General features: G+C 50.3%; 4 protein-coding genes across 4 annotated transcripts; 2 read left to right on the forward strand and 2 right to left on the reverse strand.

Annotated features, from left to right (window-relative positions):
• Positions 1-92: 92 nt before the first annotated feature.
• On the reverse strand, positions 93-3226 carry LRP88_13054 (uncharacterized protein; the record flags this gene model as incomplete). Its single annotated transcript, XM_083249436.1, has 3 exons — positions 93-1174; positions 1224-1524; positions 1574-3226. The coding sequence occupies 3 exons, from the start codon at positions 3224-3226 to the stop codon at positions 93-95; spliced, it is 3036 nt and encodes a 1011-aa protein (XP_083093770.1).
• Positions 3227-4039: 813 nt separating this feature from the next.
• Positions 4040-7775, forward strand: LRP88_13055 (uncharacterized protein; the record flags this gene model as incomplete). The annotated part of the gene is made up of 6 exons (XM_083249437.1): positions 4040-4705; positions 4759-5773; positions 6617-7282; positions 7334-7551; positions 7621-7689; positions 7737-7775. The coding sequence occupies 6 exons, from the start codon at positions 4040-4042 to the stop codon at positions 7773-7775; spliced, it is 2673 nt and encodes an 890-aa protein (XP_083093771.1).
• Positions 7776-8595: 820 nt separating this feature from the next.
• LRP88_13056 (uncharacterized protein) lies at positions 8596-8958 on the forward strand (the record flags this gene model as incomplete). The annotated part of the gene is made up of 2 exons (XM_083249438.1): positions 8596-8649; positions 8698-8958. The coding sequence occupies 2 exons, from the start codon at positions 8596-8598 to the stop codon at positions 8956-8958; spliced, it is 315 nt and encodes a 104-aa protein (XP_083093772.1).
• A 337-nt stretch (positions 8959-9295) lies between these two features.
• LRP88_13057 (uncharacterized protein) lies at positions 9296-11029 on the reverse strand (the record flags this gene model as incomplete). The annotated part of the gene is made up of 1 exon (XM_083249439.1): positions 9296-11029. The coding sequence occupies one exon, from the start codon at positions 11027-11029 to the stop codon at positions 9296-9298; it is 1734 nt and encodes a 577-aa protein (XP_083093773.1).
• Positions 11030-18024: the final 6995 nt, after the last annotated feature.

Below are 18024 nucleotides of genomic sequence, written 5' to 3' on the forward strand. Positions count from 1 at the left end.
ATAGATGTTCTGTGGCCATGAGGCTGCATCTCCAATCCCATCTCTCCTGCAGGTCATCCCATTCATATCGCACTTGGGACCTGCCAAGACTTCTAGTCCAGGAGAATCTCAAAGTCAAACTCTTTGTCTGTTCGTAGCTGATACCCTGGCAGAGTAGCCGGTCCACAAGACGCTGTTCCCAGTCCGTGATGCTTCCAATCCAACCTCACAATCGTATCCTCCCTCTTCTTCTTCCGCAGTTCATACGGGTGCGTGCTCTCATCCACATCTCTGGTAGTGTAGTGCATCGCCGAGAAACTTGCACCTTCAGCATCCCCAAACCTTACCCTCAACACACGTCCTTGACTCCCGACAAACTCTACCCACCGTACATCCGTTCGGTTACCTCCGTCTTGAGGAAACTCATAGTCCACCCACAGATCATCCACACTCGCACTCCAATTCCCAAAGCCCTGCGATAACTTCTTATCCACATACGACTCCCCCGGTCCTCGTCCCCACCACTTTACATCGGATACGCCGTCCAACCCAACAGTGACGCCGATCCGCGCAAACGTTTCGGGCAGTCGCAATCCGTGCGGTTTACCGTGTACATGGACTCTGAGAGTGTCCCCGCGGAAGTCGTACGTGGTGACGACGTCAACAGCCCAGGCTAGGACGGGCGGCGCGATGCGGCCGGTGACCTGGACTTGGACGGTGTTTGAGGCCGTGTGCCATTTCACTTGTCGTACGTGGTGGGACGTTTGGTGTAGGCGGCGCTCTTGCCATTCTTTGCCGTGGCCGCCGCGATCGTTATCAGTGAGGGCGCGGTAAAAGTCCATCGTAATCGGGGTCGTGAGGAGTTCAACGCCAGAACGCGTCCAGCTTGTGAGGGCGCCAGCAGCGAGATCGATGTCCCATGTCGAGTCTCCAGTCGATGACCGAACGACAAGTAGAGATGGAGATACTTGCTCCACAGTTGGTGTTCCGGAGCCCAAGGATCGCAGTGCAGCGATGGACTCAGGTTTGGAGATTTGGAGTTGACCAAACGCGACCTGGTGACCAGCCTTTGCCCAGTTTGTGCCCTCCTTTATGACGAAGCTTAGATGAAGATAGGCTTCTCCTGTGATGTCACTTAGAAGAGACTCGTCATAACCGTCTAAAGTTAGGGTTGCCTGTGTGTGAGGCTTGATGCCTGTCAACTGTTAGACCGTGTTCGATGGAAGGGCAAATTGAGGACATACCGCTAGGTAGCTCGATCTCTTTGCCAGGTACAGTTTTGCCGTCAGCGACAATCTCCCAAGCACCCTTGAGATTCTCCAGCCCGATAAAGTCATAACGATTGACGATCATCACCTTGTTGCCCTCAAGCGAAAGCGTTTGAACAGGCTCAACAGCCTTGGCATACTCAATCAGGCCAGGCGTAGGCGTGTGGTTCGAGAACAAGACGCCATCCATGATGAAGTTGTAATCGTTCGGTTCGTCGCCAAAGTCACCTCCGTATGCCATGTACTCTTCTCCGTCCTTTGTCTTGGTTCGCAGTCCCTGCGCCGGTTAGCAACATCGTGGGGCACCTTGAAGGGTATGTACTTACGTGGTTCGCCCACTCCCACACCCATCCTCCCATCAGTCGCGGATACTTGTAAAAAGTCTCGACATACTCCTTGATGTTTCCCGGTCCATTTCCCATTGCGTGGATAAACTCGCACAGAACGAGGGGCTTCGACCACTCCTCCGCTTTTGCAAACTTCTCCACAATCTCATCAACGCTAGAATACATGCGACTATAGAGATCAACCATCTCAGCCTCGTAATCTTGCTCGTAGTGAACCAATCGCGTAGAGTCCATTTCCTTGATACACTTGTACATGGCCTTGTGATTCCGCCCGTAAAAAGCTTCGTTCCCGAGAGACCACATGAAGACGCAGGCGTGGTTCTTGTCGCGGGCGACCATCTGCCTCGCTCTATCCACATACTGGTCTTCCCAGACTGGATTGTCCGAGATGAAGGACGCCGGATCGCCGCCTGTTGACCAGAAGCCATGGCATTCTAGATCTGCTTCGTCGAGAACCCAGAAGCCCAGTTCGTCAGCCAGGTCGTATAGTCGTGGGTCGCTGGGCTGATGACAGGTTCTGATGGCGTTGAGATTGTGCCGCTTCATGATCAAGAGGTCTTGCTTCATGAACTCGTATGGCACGGCTCTTCCATGGTCAGGGTGATGCTCATGCCGGTTTGCGCCTCGGATCTTGATGGGTCTGCCGTTGACGCAGAAGACCCCGTTAATCAGTCCCGCGGTGCGAAAGCCAATGCGATGAGCCACGCTGCTTTTTTCGCCTATGTTGAGGACGAGTGTGTAGAGGTACGGGGTCTCTGCAGTCCATTTCTTTGGACTCTTGACTTGCAGCTCAAAGGTGTCTTTGCCCGAAATACCCTTCGTGTCTCGCACAACCTCCCCGCCTTCGTGATCAAGCAGCTTGAGCGCAACAGCCGAAGAGCCACTCAACTCGACGTGAACTCTTAGGGTAGCATCTTCAAACTTATCATCAAGTTCAGTAGCGACCTGGAAGTCATTGAGGTGGGTCTTAGGGAAGGCATGCAGGTAAACATCCCTGAAGATGCCGCTGAGCCACCACTGATCCTGATCCTCGAGGTAGCTCCCATCGCACCACTGGTAGACTTCCACCGCGAGAGTGTTTTCCCCCTCAAAGTCGACTAGCTTCGTGACATCAAACTCGCTCGGGTTCCTGGAGCCTTGAGAATAGCCGACATAGGTGCCGTTGATCCATAGGGAGAATGAGGAGTCCACTCCCTCGAAACGCAGACGCAGCTGATGATTTTTGAAGCTATCGTCGACCTTGAAGGTGGTAATGTACCGCCCACACTCATTATCCGCAAATGGCACGTTGGGCGGATCTACTGGGAACGGATAGTCAACGTTGGTGTAGTGCGGCCCCTTCCCAAAGCCTTGAAGCTGCCACATCCCAGGGACCTTGATGTCGCTGAATCCAGAGGCATCAAAGTCGCGGTCGTGAAACTTGTCTGGCCCTTCAAAGGGAGACTTGGAGAGGTTGAACTTCCAAGTTCCGGACAGGGACAACGCCTTGGCTTTGGTGACATCACGGGTCAAGGCATCGGACTCGGTATTGTAGAGATAAAAGTTGCTTCGAGGAGGGAGGGTGTTGCGATGGATGGCCTTGATGTTGTTCCAGTCAGGTAGAGATTTTGGATGAGCTTGCACGTCGGACATTTTGGTGATGATCTGGCAAGGTAGTGAATGTGTCCTCTGGGGTAGAAAACTGATGCCCGGTCCGATTCACCGTGAGGCTCTTTTAAACCCAGGTGGCCATGATGATCCTCAATTGAGGCCTGCAGCCCGCTGAGGGGTTGCATGCGGCGGCTAAATTGGCCGAAGAATGATTGGAACGGTTGTATGCAGCTCGGTATGACTTTGTCGGTATCCCGAAAGACGATCATTATTGGACTTACAGTCTCGCAGACTCTTGGTAAAGCCTCGAGCAGTGTGATGGCTGAGTGCCCCTAGGGTAGGCGGACGGCTTGCCGTGATTGAGGCCTGTTGGACTGGCGCACTTGGGAGCAAAGCACGTCTAACTCTTCTCTAGGGTTATGATAGGTAGTTATGGAGTCTCTAAAAGATCAGGATAAAAACTATCATAAAATGGTGAATAATTTCCAGTGTTTGATGAATTTTACTATTACTCTTAGAGGAGAATAAGAAAACACACCCATCCCACTGCTTCATGTTTCTGTCAATCCAGCCTGATTTCCCACCCTGGTTCATTTTCAACCCATCATCAATCATTGGTCTCAGACAGCCACAAGGCACTCTTAGATACTTTCCATGGCTGGTATTGGCTACCCCGGATCTCCGGCAACGGCTGAGGGCCCATTTGTACGGCAAGGTGTCCATATCAACTCCCATTTCTTTTGCGATAGAGTCAAATGCATTCCTCTTCCTTCCTGTTTTTAGTTCAGCCAAAATCTTCTCCTCATAGCAACGCTCCATCACTAACTAGTTGATCCAAAACATCAACCATTCACTATGGCAAGCCCTTATCAGCGTATTCAAAGCGCAGCCGGAGATATCAGGATCTTGATAGTCCAACCCGGCCAACCTCAAGATCCATTAAAATGCCAACTCGAGGTTGCTCGCCTCTCACTTGACCAGGGATCCAAACCCGAAAATCCTCCAAGCTATGAAGCAATCTCTTACTGCTGGGGCGATCCAACCCCTTGCGAGCCATGCGAACTTGACGGAATCGCAGTCAAGATCCCTGCCAGCGCATCAGAAGTCATCCGTCGTTTCCGCCTCCCGGATGCTCCCCGAAGAATATGGATAGATGCCCTCTGCATCAACCAGCAAGATATCGCTGAGCGTGGAGAGCAGGTATCCCTCATGGGCGCCGTCTACTCGCAGTGCACACATTGCTTGATCTGGTTGGGCCTAGACACTGACAACACAGCCAAGACGGCTTTCGATACAGTGGACAAGGTGTACACTGCCGCGAGAGAGGCTGATCGGGAGTCCAAGGATCCCATGGTTGAGATGTTGTCCATGCTTTCATCCACAAGCTTCACCCGTTCAGTCTTCAATGCGTCCTTCGAGCAAAGACTCAAAGGAAAGAGGGGGGAACCCGTCTTCTATCTCAAGGACACGCAGCAAGACCTGTTCAAGCTTCTGCGTCGGCCATGGTTCCAGAGGAAATGGGTGAGTTTTGATCAATAAGACTGTTGATGATTCAAACTAATGATCCACCACAGGTCTTCCAAGAGGCAGTTCTGGCACCAGAGTCAACAGTCTACTGTGGCACAGAAACAAGGCCTCTATCCGCCATGCTCGAAGCAGGTCACAGCCTGTATCGACACCGTGCATGGTCTCACACTCAAGAAGAATTCTTGATGATCCGAGACCTCCATCTGCTCTGGAGCTATTTCTCCCCGGAAACAAATAACGAGCTTCCCGTGGATTCGAGAACCCTAGTCGCCTTGCTCGCCTTTCTGCGGACAAAGTTCTCCACGGACCCGAAAGACGCCGTGTTCTCAGTCCTTGGCCTGTTAAGGAGAAACGAGAAAACCAATGACTCCTTCCAAGCTCTGTTCAAGGCAGATTACCGGCGCTCCCTCAGTGACATCCTCGCCTCAGCGACTAAATACGCCATCATCGAAACGCAAACGCTCGATGTGCTCAGATTCGTCCGGCCCAGGTTGAACGAAGACGCAGACACCTCACAGATCCCGTCTTGGGTTCCCAGATGGCATCTTCGGCATGAGGATATAGACATGGGTGTCAACAGGATGAGCCCTAACGGGGAGTTTGATTCCAATAAGAAACCCGAGCTAATCGATCCTCTCGACGTTACTTTTCTCAAGTGTCGAGGGGAGATCATCGACGATATATGTTACCGGTTCGATGCACCTAGCAAAGATGTGGTTAAGGATGCAACGGCGCTGGCAGCCTTTTTCAAGAACCTGCGATCTCTTTTCCGTCAAGATATCCTCAGTCAGGTTTTCGAGAGCACTGAGATCGATGAAACCCAGGCTAGGCGCATACGCAATGCTATCTTGCCTCACCAGATGTACTCGGCAGATGAAGAGTCAGCAGTGATATCGTCGACGTTGATGATGGGTCGCCAATATCCCATGCAAGAGTACAGAGGCGAAGAGACCAGCGATTTTGTGCTTCTTGAAAAGTACCTCGACGAACCCGGACTTGTGCTTCCAACTTTGCCAGACGACGAAGTCATACCAACATCGACATTCAAAGATCGATTACCTGGTGAGCAAGCATTTGTGAGATTCGCAATGGTCATGCGCCTCGCCCTACATCACCGAGCCTTCTTCACCACGAGTCGCGGGCTAATAGGCGTTGGACCGAGTACACTGGAGGTTTGTGATGTAGTTGCGATGCTGCATGGGTTTTCTTCACCTGTTGTGCTTCGACCCAAAGGAGATGGGTATGAGTTTCTTGAGAGTTGTTATGTGCATGGGTTGATGAGAGGTCGGGATGAATGGCCAACTGGAGTTGTAGCGAAAGACGAGATCATTTCGATTCGATAGAGTAGCAATGTAGCCGATGCTTCCTTAAGTGCAATTTGCGCTATCCGTGTCTACAAGATACCCAAGAAGTCTGATTGAGTTGCTGATATGACGTAAAACAGCCTCTTGGCAAAAGATAGTCCTGAGTACTGCGTAACACCACAATGAGCAGTCACTGAGGCCATAAACTATTGCATATTTGCTCCTCCAAGCAAGGCAACTATCTAGGCAAGAAATTCCATCTTTATACCAAATCAGCAATAACCCCCGGGTCAACTGACAATGCTGTCTTACCCAAACTCAACTCATCATGGTCTCTTTCCCCGCAACAAGCCACCCCGCAGCCGGTTCGCATTAGCTTGGAAGCGGCTGTAGTAACTTTCCGGCGGAACTTTACTTTATTTGTGTTGAGGTCCTCTATCAAGCCGGGATTTATTTCCCCTTTGCGGGAGTGGCGTATCGGAAGGCCATTCCGAGCCCACCTCGACGTGGAGATGTGAGATGATGATCCTGTGGCACGCTGTGTATTATAAATGAGGAAGCGAGCAGGAGATAACAGTCTCCTAATCTCTGTTCTTGACAGATTCTAGCTCACCAATTAGTCAAAAAATGGCCGAGGTTGCTACTATTCAGCCCACTCAACACGCCTTCAAGGATGGCTACCTCGTCAACGATGGCCTTCTCAAGCCGGACATGATTGGGCCATTGAGATCCTCTTACCCCTCCGAGCCGATTGACGTTCTTCAAGCCCGCTATGAAAAAGACGGATATCTCTTCATGAAGGGCATTTTACCCCGATCTGACGTCCTCAACTGTCGTGAAGCTTACTTCAAGTTCCTGAGTCCGTCGGGCGTCTTGCAGCCTGGCTCTAAACCCGTGGACGGCATCTACAACGCCGAAAACAAGGGCATCGACTTTCCCAGCATCGGTGCCGGACCTTGCTTAGAAGGGCAGACAGGCCCAGGCTCGTTCGCCGATCTCGCCGAAAAGGCACACACCGAGCCTTGGTACCTCGAGTTTTCCAGCCATCCAGACCTACGAGACTTTGTCGCCAAGCTCAGGGGCTGGGGTGAAGATACCCTTTTACTAAAGAGGTCTCTTCTGAGAAATAACACCCCTCACAACGACGCCATCGGTGTGCACTACGACCAGAGCTTTCTCCGATATGGTGAACCAACTTCGGTGACCGCCTGGATCCCAATTGGGGATATCCGCCTCCAAGGCGGTGGTCTGATCTATCTCGAAGACAGTGAGTTGATCCACTGGAATGCGTGTTCATAGTACTAAGGCGTATAACTAGGTGATGGTCTTGGTCAGCAGCTCGAGGATGAGTTCAACAGAAAAGCCAAAGAATGTGGCATGTCAGAAAAGGAACGAAACGACGCCTTCAACGCGAACATGATGAGTACCGGGTGGCTCGGTTACGGGCCCATCCAGTTCAGCAAAGATAATGGCAATGGCAAGTGGCTATTAACGGAGTACGAAGCCGGCGATGTTGTCTTTCACAAGCCTCACATGGTACGTCGTCTCCAGTCACAGCCTTCAAGATATTAATACTGTTAGATACATGCATCCACGATCAACAAGGACCCCGAGAACCGGATCCGGCTTGGCACAGATCTTCGATTTGTCGACTCATCCAAGCCCCACGACACTGTGAGTTGTCTAACCAGAACTGTGACCTTGTTGACTAAGAGGCGTAGCGATGGTCGGCTCCCTATCGATTCGACGATGGCCTGTAAGGCAAGTTGCAATAGGCAGCAGCTGGCAACTGGGGCGAGTTGAGAGCCGGCCAACAGACTTGAATGATGCGATATGAGATTGTGTGTTTCCCGGATAGCCCAGCTAAACAAATTGTGTAATTGAGCATTGGCGTTAGCAAGATTGTCAGAAACACTCGCTCCGCTACCTTTTATCTGCCTATATCCTCGTGCGTGTGCCGTGTGCTCTGACGTTAATGTCATTACCCCGTATTCTCAACTCGAGAGTATCACCTATGATTCGACTCCACAAATTGCCGGCGCTCCTGATTATCTCCTGGTGATCTAGCGCCAACAGCAGCTATACCGTCCTGACCCGTGCAGCTGGAAGTTGCCTAGATTTTGCAGCGTCATGCCTGTCAGCGTCTGTGCTGGTACTCCACAGAAGTGATCCTTCACGCGGTGCTCGTCTAGTCTATTAGTGGAAGGTTCTTGTTGAAAAGATGCCCCAGGAGCACCTCGAAAGGCGTGAATTTCTTCACATGAACTCGTATCATGCCCGTGAACCCCATTTTCACATGTTCGGTTCGAAATTACCTCGCATTACTATTGAAAACTCTTGACCGCTCGTGAGAAACAAATTAATTACACGTTTCCCTGTTCGGGCATTTCAGATTTAGGAAACAAGCGTGTTTCGAAAAAGCACGGTGATCCTTCGTGTGGGCTGAGTGGGCCCCATTATCAAAGATCCTTCGAGAGATCCCAGGCCGAGATCCGAGCTCAGGCACTATAAAGGGAGCCTGATGTCTTGGAAGACTTATTGACTGCACACATCCTGAATGATATCAACAAAGTAGTCATCATGAAGTTTTCATCTGTCCTCTATCTCGCCCTCCCGGCGCTGTCCCTGGCTCGCGTCCGTCAACTCCCTCCATCTCACAGTCTAGTACTAACTCTCCTCCAGCCTTCAGGCCCTTGTGCAGCAGCCACTCCGACCCCCGAAGTCGACCTTCCTACCTGCGAGGAGGTGGCCGGTTCCTACGCTCGGTACTGCGATCGATGCAAGCATCTCTGCGCCGACAGCAGACAAGACTCCAAAACCTACGAGATGTGCATCAACTCCGTCTTCTTTCAGGCTAACAGCTGGGATAGCCAGTGCTGGCAACACGGCGGCTTCGACTGCGGACCTAGGTCTATCGACAAGGTCTGCGGTCCCGCGAAGTAGAGTAAGAGAGGGCAAAGTGTATTTGGATTCTTCTCGGGATAATCACGTTCTTCTATATGGACATTTTCGTCTATAAACCGACGATCGTTGTTAGTGAAGTTTACAACTTGGTTCGCCAGTGGAGATCTACCATAGCCTTACCTGGAAAGCCCATCGAACGGTGCTCTTCTCAATCTAATGCAACATGTTCTGGCGTGCACGGCCTACTTCTCAGAGAGCGACATAATAGACAACTCACTTGACCATATGAATATGAGGATGAGCTAGTGGCAAATAAATGATAAGCGACTTATTGATAGAAAATAGTTAATTCCTTAGAAGTGAAGTTTCATGACCCTTAGTAAAGAGGCAGCTTATAAGCATCAAAGTCATAGGTCCAGCTATCAAGAGACTCCTGATCATAAACACAATCAAGAGAGTTTCCAGACCACAGCGGACGAAGAGGCCAACGGCAGATGGTGTCGATATCACCACCACTTCCATCCAGGGTCTCCGGAGCAACATCCTTCTCAACCCATTCGATGACCCTCTGGAGAGTCGTCTGCGGCCAACCGCCATTGGGCTGATTCGAGTTACTGCCACAGTGAGCTCCGCCGGGGACGAGGAATAGTCGGTAAAAGTCATCGACGGCAGCAATGCTCTCGTTGTAGTTCTTGTCAGGGAACATGACGCTGCGGACAGAGTCGTAGTAGTGCACGGATGAGCCAGCTGGGATAGAGTCATCGGATTCTCCATGGACATGGATCACCTTTCCGCCTGCGGAGTGGAAGTCACTCAGATCAGGATGAGTGGTTTGTAGAGAGTCCGCGTACTTGTTCATGCCATAGATCATCCACTCCTTGAGAGTGTCGTAGGTCACGTTGTCAAGGCTTTCAAGAGTGCTGGTGTCCTGAAGTTGGAGGTAGCGAGCGACCCATTCGCCACCAAGTCCGCTGATGCTCAGGCCCCAGGTATCCGTCTCTTCATCGTAGGAAGTGGCAGCGTCTGAAAAGCCTGATCCAGGCTGGTAGCTGAGGTACACACGGCGACCTTGAGAGTCGTGAAGGCCGTCGAGGAATTGTTGAATGACGGCCACAGCCTCTGCTGTAATGGTGCCGTTCTGGGCTGGGGTTGACGGCTGGGAGAACTGTCGGGCCCGCAGCATTGGGTCACCCTTTGAGCTAGATGCATCGCATGAGTAGGGTGTACCGATCGTGGAGTTGAGATCAAAGTGCAGCTTGCACAGATCAGAGCGCGAGACAACGCCGTCCTCTCTTCCGTCCAGACCATCACAAGCAGTGATGGTCAAGTTGAGAATCTTGTCCAGCTCGCATGAAGAAGGGAAGTAATCCAAGGTCTGTTCAACCACATTGCCGAACAGATGGTTGACCTGTTGTTGACCGTATCGAAAGGCCGGGGCTCCGATGGCAGCGCCGTCGAACTGATCGGCGAAACGCTGTACCTGACTCCAACCTTCACGGCCTCCTTCGGAGCATCCTTGATAATAAGAGTAGACCTTAGAGCTCTTGGAAACGTTGTAGATGTTCCTCGCCAGTTCTTTACCGAGCAGGGCAAGTTCGTGATGAGCCTGGTAGCCGAACATGTAGACAGATTGCCAGTTGATGGTTCCGTTGGCCAAGAGGAAGACCTCATCCCACTGAGTATTGAATGACCCAAATCCACCATCGGTGATTCCAGAAACAGCGCCGACTATAAGTCCAGAAGCGGCGTACTGGCTTCCCGAGTTGATGGCAAGTCCGCCTCCACCGGTAGAGACATAGCGGTTCTGGAATTTGCTAGGGGTAGGCAGTAAATACGACACGTGAACGATATCATCGTCAATACCGTCGTGCGAATAGGCGAAGGTGAGATTACAATAGTCGGCGCTAGCAGTGGGATACCATTCCGACTGGAAGCTGGCGTTGGAAACGAGGGCCGTTTGAACAGAGTCCGGGTCGATCGTGAGGCCGGAGATGAAGCCATCAGCGGGAAGAGTGGACTTGGCATAAGCCTTGGAGCATATGTCGCTCAAGGAGACAGCGTGAACGGCTGCTGCAGAGAGTGCAGCGCCAGCGAGATAGGTCGACCGCATGAGAGGAGTGGTTGAGTTGATCAAGTTAGAACAGGGTGCTCAGTGGATTTTATACAGAAGAGAATGAATACTCTATGATAAAAGAATTGCACTCATCGCTGTAGCTGATGCCCTTTAAGTATGTCACGGCCTATATAATTGTTGTATTGACATAACCCGAGGATTACGTCTGCCCTCGGGACAGCCCCACAAGCTTGGACGGCGTTCGCATCGGCCTCGTTATTGAGTTTGAGGATGGCTCCCAGATGTGGAGTCCAAGGCGAACTGGCCACAAGGTGTCAGTCAACTTGAGACAAAGCAGGGCCGAATCAAAGTTATTGGTCCCATTTGGGAGACATCATTGGGCGAATTGCACCCCCTGACTCGAACTCTGGATCGTCCTATATCTTGGTATACTACATACGCTGTGCGCTTCTCATTGGAGGGATATATATGCTGCATCCCCTGGGTTTCTCATCTGATATGTACTCTTCTCTTGCAACCACCTGTCCCTGGGCGTCGCTTTGCAAAAAGTGAACCTGTCTCTTGTAATGAATACTCCCGTCCTGATCCGAGATGACTTCTAATTCGTGCTTGACTGGGACAGCAAAGAATCGTTTGTGTTCTGGTGGCAACAACCCATCTGCGAGGTTGTTGTTGTTGTTGTAGCCCATGGAGCCATCATCTAATGAAATATCATGCTCGAGCTCGACAAGACGCCTGCCAACTCTATACAGCGTCCCAACGTCAAACAAACCCTCCTTGGCTGGGCCGAGTTGGGCTAAGCATGCCAAGGCCTCGACCCGGGTTGCAAGGCTTCTGCACTTGATGACAACAAAAAACATGAGAGGCAAGAAACCCATCTCAAAAGTGAAGCTCGAGTCAGGAACTTGCTCTTGCCTTGCAGTTTCCCACGTCTCTGATGCCGTCCTCGCCATGTCCACGACATCTCGGAAGGTGTCCAGATGTTGATCATACCACATTTCTGTTGCATCGCGTGGTTTCTCGAGGTATATGCTTGTGACTTTATGCTTGAGACGCATGCCGTATAGAGCATATCTGTCCGTGATAGAGGAGGCTGGGATAGTAAGCACCAGGTTCTTGGCTCTCGCCTCCCACTGGTCCAGCAGTGTGACAAGGGCAGATTTGTTGTCGTCCAGTCCGTCGAGGACACACTCCATGGATCGAAGCATGAGGTTATCGATAAACGATTGCGCTTCAGCAATCCCACTGAATTCTACCGGCATTGCTGGATCAAACCCAATAAGGCTTGGGAGACGCATGGATTTGACACCGCCGAGAAAGAATGGTATAATACTCAGCCGGCGAAATATGGGGACAAGATATTGATGTGCCCATCCAGGGCAATTCGAGTTGTTGAGAATCGCAATGCCGTGCCGACAATGCTCGAGAGCGGCGTAGATATCTCCCTGGAGATACTCGATGCAGACAAAGAGTATGCAAAGCAACAAGATCAACAACTCATCACCGGATGATTTAATCTGTTGAATAGCAGCGTTGTAATGTCCAATAGCAAAAGTGCTACCGCATATTTGACGAGTAATCCTCGAGCCCCGAGCAAACTCTTCATAGAGCGAACTGATGGCCAAGACGGCATGACGCACCGTGGGCTCAAAGTGGCTGAACTGCATAACCAGATGCGTCCAGAAATATGAGTCTGTGGAACCTGACATGACAGGACCGGCCATCTTGGTGAAGAACTGAAAGGCTCGACCTTCTCTCTGGTCTCGCGCAGATAGTTGATTAGGTCGATACCATGTCAGAGTTGTCGCGGACTCATAGCCGTCGCATACACGTCCAGTAGAGGTGCATCGTCGACATGACGGTTTCCCTTCATCGCACTTGACTTTGCGAGCTCTATTCATGTTAACACGAGGGACTCTTGGTGGGACAAGTGAACGCACTTGCAGGTCCGGCAACCGGTCCTCACATGTGGACGGGTAGGCATCTAGCTCTAGCGTGGGGCTATCCCGAGCGAATGGATATGATGCGATAGAGGTCAAAGTGAAGGTGACAACATCAGAGCAGAGTTAGACTTGGTGGATGAAGGACAATAGGAGAGACGCGTGGCCCCGGCAAGTGGGCGGTCCAAGCATCCTCCGATTCAATGCCGATCACTTGTGGGGCTGTTCCGAGCCTTAACTGTCGACGATATTGACGCGGTTTGCCACGTTGAAAAGTTTATTTTATGACAGTTACCAATTTCAGCCTTGCCGGTCCTTTAATTATTCTCGCGTGCATACTTACGAGCACATCTATCACGGCTTTCTTGACTTATTTCTCACTTAGCGTAGGGTCTAGGTACGCGACTGTTGATTAAGGAGATGAGTGGCTAGTCTTGGCATAATTATAAGTGAGCTTAGAAGGAGGCCATGAAGAACTATGCATAGCTTTGGATATTTATTGCTTCACCTAAGCATTCAGCTCACATGTGCACAAGGCTACTATTCTGCCTCCACCAAAACAGCATCGTCAATGAAAAAGTTCAGACGCTCACATGTACCCCTGACACCAACACTGATCCCAGAGTCCAGGCGAGCCTGACTCCATGAGCAAGTCACTGTTGCCAATACCCATTCATTCAAGGCCCCTGGAATGTTGGCAGAATTGAAATATCCAGTCTGTGCTCCAGTTCCAGAGTCACATGAGACAAATCGGGTGAAGCAACTAGATGCAAGTGTCGTTTTGACATAGACAGAGAACGTGTACGGTTTGTCTGCCTCGATCAAAGAAGAATCAATAACTTGTCGGAAGCCGATGTCCGCAGGACCTCCCGGGGCGGCACTGATGTAACCAGACTGACTACCTCCGTGGGCCTCCGAGGTAGATAGAGTGGGATTCCCGACATATCCAGATCGTGTCCAAGGCGCGACAGTGTTGTCCTCGAACCCGGGATTGAGGAGGACGTTTGTTGGCTGCTGGGGAAGATCTGATGTCGTAGTCGAAGGCTCAGCTGAAGTGGTAGAGGTGGAGGGCAAGCCAGACGTGGTAGTAGAAATCTCAGATATAGTCATCGATTCAGTTGTAGAGGCTGAAGGCTCGCTGATGGATTCGGTGGTGGTAGCACTCTCGGAAACGGTCATCGACAGAGAGGTAGAAAGCGAAGGCTCTTCAGTACTCGTGGTCAAAGCTGATGTGACTGAAGAAAGGGAAGGCTTGCAAGGAGACGCCAGGGCTGACGAGCACAAAGCTAGTAGCTGGAGGGTTGGGTGTAGAAACTTCATGATGCTGGTGGCGGCGTCAGCGAGGAACTGTATGAAGGAGTGTTATTCGCAGCTGGCAAAAAGCTAGTCTTCCCACTTAATGAATATGAAGGAGTGTAAGAATGAGTTTACAAAGGTAGTGAAGAAATGAAATAGCAAAAAGGACCAGCGAGAATTATTTTAACCTCGAAGGCCCAGGCTAGAATTAAAATTAGTATCTCTCGATTAGGTCTAGCTTGACAGACTATTGACTTGGCCATTAAACTATTGAATGTAGCGCTGATAAAGACGAATAGTTTCACTGTATCTTTAAGATCAGTGGGGAATGCGGAGATAGCGAGTTACGAGCTGACAGTAAACCTGTGAAAGAATTACCCGGTTATCGTGCCCCTGACAACCTGCGCACAAGTTATTGACGCGCCTGAACAGTCCAGACCATGTCTCAGCCCTGGAGACCTCAACTATTCATAAGTGTTATCGACAGAAGCATCCTTCTGTTCATACTAGGCATCTCCCCCCACTCCGCCAGCCCGCCATTACACCTGAACCTTGCAGTGATCTGCCCCGAGACCGATGCTATAACGTGATTGTTAGTCTTTGCATCCCGTTATATACGCAGCGGGAGTTGTCACATACTTGATAAATGAGCCACCACGGAAACGATTTCGTAACGGCTGCGTTTCCATTAGGGCTGATATCACATAGAATCGTAATATTAAATAGAATTGACAAGTCAACCCTACTATGACTGTAGTAACCGGTTTTGATAGTGCCTTACTTATCTAGTCCTTTCGCGCTCTAGATACGACCTCTAATCTCCCCATTCTTTTACCAGGCTACTGCTTCGTTCAACATATCCTTCTTCGCAGCTAAAAGGTCAGGAAGCTACTCGAGTCGGTCAATAGAAATCAGGAGAATGGTGATTGGATCCTCGCCTTCAACAAACTTCCTCCCTTCATTGTGTCTGAAACGCTGACATCCGTTCAACAAGGACCGGGCCTACTTCTATTCATTGCAAAAAGTCAACCGCTTAACCCTCTTACTATTACTACTACTTACTAGTGCCAACGTTATACATCTCTAATCGTTGCTTTGCTCAACTCCTCCAATCTCTCCTCAGCAGCGACCATGTCGTCAGGCACCTGATTGCCCATTGATAAAACAAAAACGTGTTGGTTGTATTGTTGTTTTTTCTTGGCTGTGTGTGTCTGGGAGGAGCACAGCTCCCTACATAGTATCCACATCCCAGCCATCAGCAGATCGGACCATCTTAGTCACACGGTCTCATCACCCACGAAATCCCTCTCTCACGCTTTCGTTGGTCTCAACGGCAAGTGATCATCTCCTATCTCGACTACCTTAGACTGACTTTCTTAGTCCTCAGCCCATATAAATCAACTATTGGTTGAATCTGCTCGCTATGTGTCATCCCCGCAACAAAACAAGTGCCTACAAATTCATAATGCTTACCCATCTGCCGAAGCACGGCTGTTTGGTCAAGCCCACTTAATAAACATATCGAGTCACCCTCCTGTATCTTCGGAGGAAACCTCCCAACATGACCCTTCTTTGTCTCTGCTATAGCATGATTATAGGGCTTAGTCACTGCGGCAAGATTGGCGAAGTAGCTCGTCTCGTCCTCAGGGTCGGCGGGATCCTAGGAAAGTAAGTTGAGATAGTAGGTAGGTAGACTGGACACTGACAGGAACTTGGTCGAATAGATCTTTCAGGTATCCCAAACGTGCTAAAACAACTCTAGACTTGCCATCCATAACTGGACGGCCAACTCTGGCCAGAAATTTGGCAAATCCTAGACAATCTTTGATGGGAAAACTATCTGGATTGCCGTAAGATCTACCTGACGGCTCCAGCAAAGAGCGCAATGCAGTCAGTGGGTGACCTCCTGACACGTAACTCTTGTGGCGTAGTGCAAAATCAAGAGGCTAGGTAATCGGCAACCCTGTTTTATGAAGGAGTTCGTGTCTACCGTAGTCAGACACCCTCGGTCCGATGGTCTCGATACGATCAAGAATAAGCACTGAGACATCCATTCTGGAGCCCGTGATCATTGCATCCGATCTTGACTTAAAGATGCAATCAAATCCCCGTTGGTCTAGTGAAATGACTGCGTCTGAATGTCCTCTGGAAGACGGTTTTGCTTGTGCCTGTCCTGGAAAATTTGGGCCCCATGAAGGCATGTCAGGATCGACCTCCCAGCCATATCCAACGCCAGCGAACATGAGAAGGCCTAGAGGTCCTCCTGCGGGACGATTAGGTTGGTCAAGAGTCGATCTAAGATATTCGATCATGAATTCCTGGCAAACAAGTCCAACAGATTTATTCGGATCATAATCAGGAGCAAGGTCGAGATTCGTGATGCCGAGAAAGCCATAATAGTAATCCTTGGGATATGTCGCACGAGCGTCCGGCGAAGCCCACCAGATGTTAGTTTTGAGATCCTCTGGGCGCAAAAAGCAACGCGTAGGAAAACCTATGGTCCGGCGACTCTCGAAGATATGATGAAGTAGTTTCCAAATAAGCTGATATGCCTTTACCAACCTCGAGAGTTCCGCTTTCTTCAACAATGTAGAATGAGATGGATTCACTATCCATTTTACCCAAGCCGCAAAGGATTCTAAGGTCTCCAATGAAAGTGACCGAGATCCACAAACAAAAACGGGGTGATGAGCGAGAATGATTTCTTGTCGTATCCATATGCGGCTCCAGTACGACACGCCAAAAAGTGGTTGAGCGGGGCCTGTAGGAGATTCCCCTACGACTTCTTTGACTTCGTAGAGCCATGGATGTTGTTTAAGCCACAATAAGTTGTTGTATGTCTCATCGCAATACATCTGGTAGAAGTATTCCTGGCACATTCGACTAAACTTGCGTACTCTGTAGGACAGCAAGGCCAGGAGAAAGCCGATGGGATGAGAGTATTCCCTAAGACTGGCATCGAGTTTGTTGGCGCGTTTACGAAACTGATCGTGCCAGTTTTCAACTTCATGCAAGGCCCTTCTTAGGGTCGATCCACAAAGCTCGAGCTCCACGCCATGCGACTCTTGCAGCACTCCGAATATCACCTTAGTCGTGTGCTGAAGAGCGTTCGCGACTGCATGAATCTCAACATCCCCGACAGTGCCGGATATCACAGACGTTTCTTCAACGAATGGAAGATACCTTTTGGCATCTACAACGTGAAGTTTTTTCAAGTGACTCCGCAATTGTTCGAAACAGTCGAGAAGTTGATCCTGATGTTTGTAATACACGGCATCCGCATCACGGATATGTCGTTCATGAGCAACACTCTCAACGGCATTCATCGCGGCGTGTATTGGATCACTTGGCGATCCTAGCCAGCAAAGAACAATACCACTTTGCGAGTAGATGTCTTTCATCAGGGAAACTTGGCGATTTTTCTCAGCGATGTCCTTTTGGTTGATGCAAATAGCATCGACCCATAGTTTCATGCTGGTTGCGTGTTTTGATTCACTCAGATGATGGGGAGCATATCCCAAAGCCGATGCCAGGTTTGTCGTCACCTGGATTCTGTGCCCGTTGACGAGGATGGCCTCGGTGGCAGTAGGATCCCCCCAGACGTAGGATAGCGCATTGAATGACAATTCGTCTTCAAATTCGGCGACCTCCAGCCGGCAAGAAATTTCTGGCGTGGTGGACAGGATCGTCAGAAGCCTGATCTGCCTACCCGATATTTTGAGGTTGGCATAGAGGGATGACCCCTTAGGCAATGACATAGCGTTGTCCGGTCGGGCGGTGTCAGAATCGTATGCT

Source organism: Fusarium phalaenopsidis (genome assembly GCF_050370095.1).
Source record: "Fusarium phalaenopsidis strain FUZ10S chromosome Unknown contig_32332, whole genome shotgun sequence".
Classification (NCBI taxonomy): Eukaryota; Fungi; Ascomycota; class Sordariomycetes; order Hypocreales; family Nectriaceae; genus Fusarium; species Fusarium phalaenopsidis.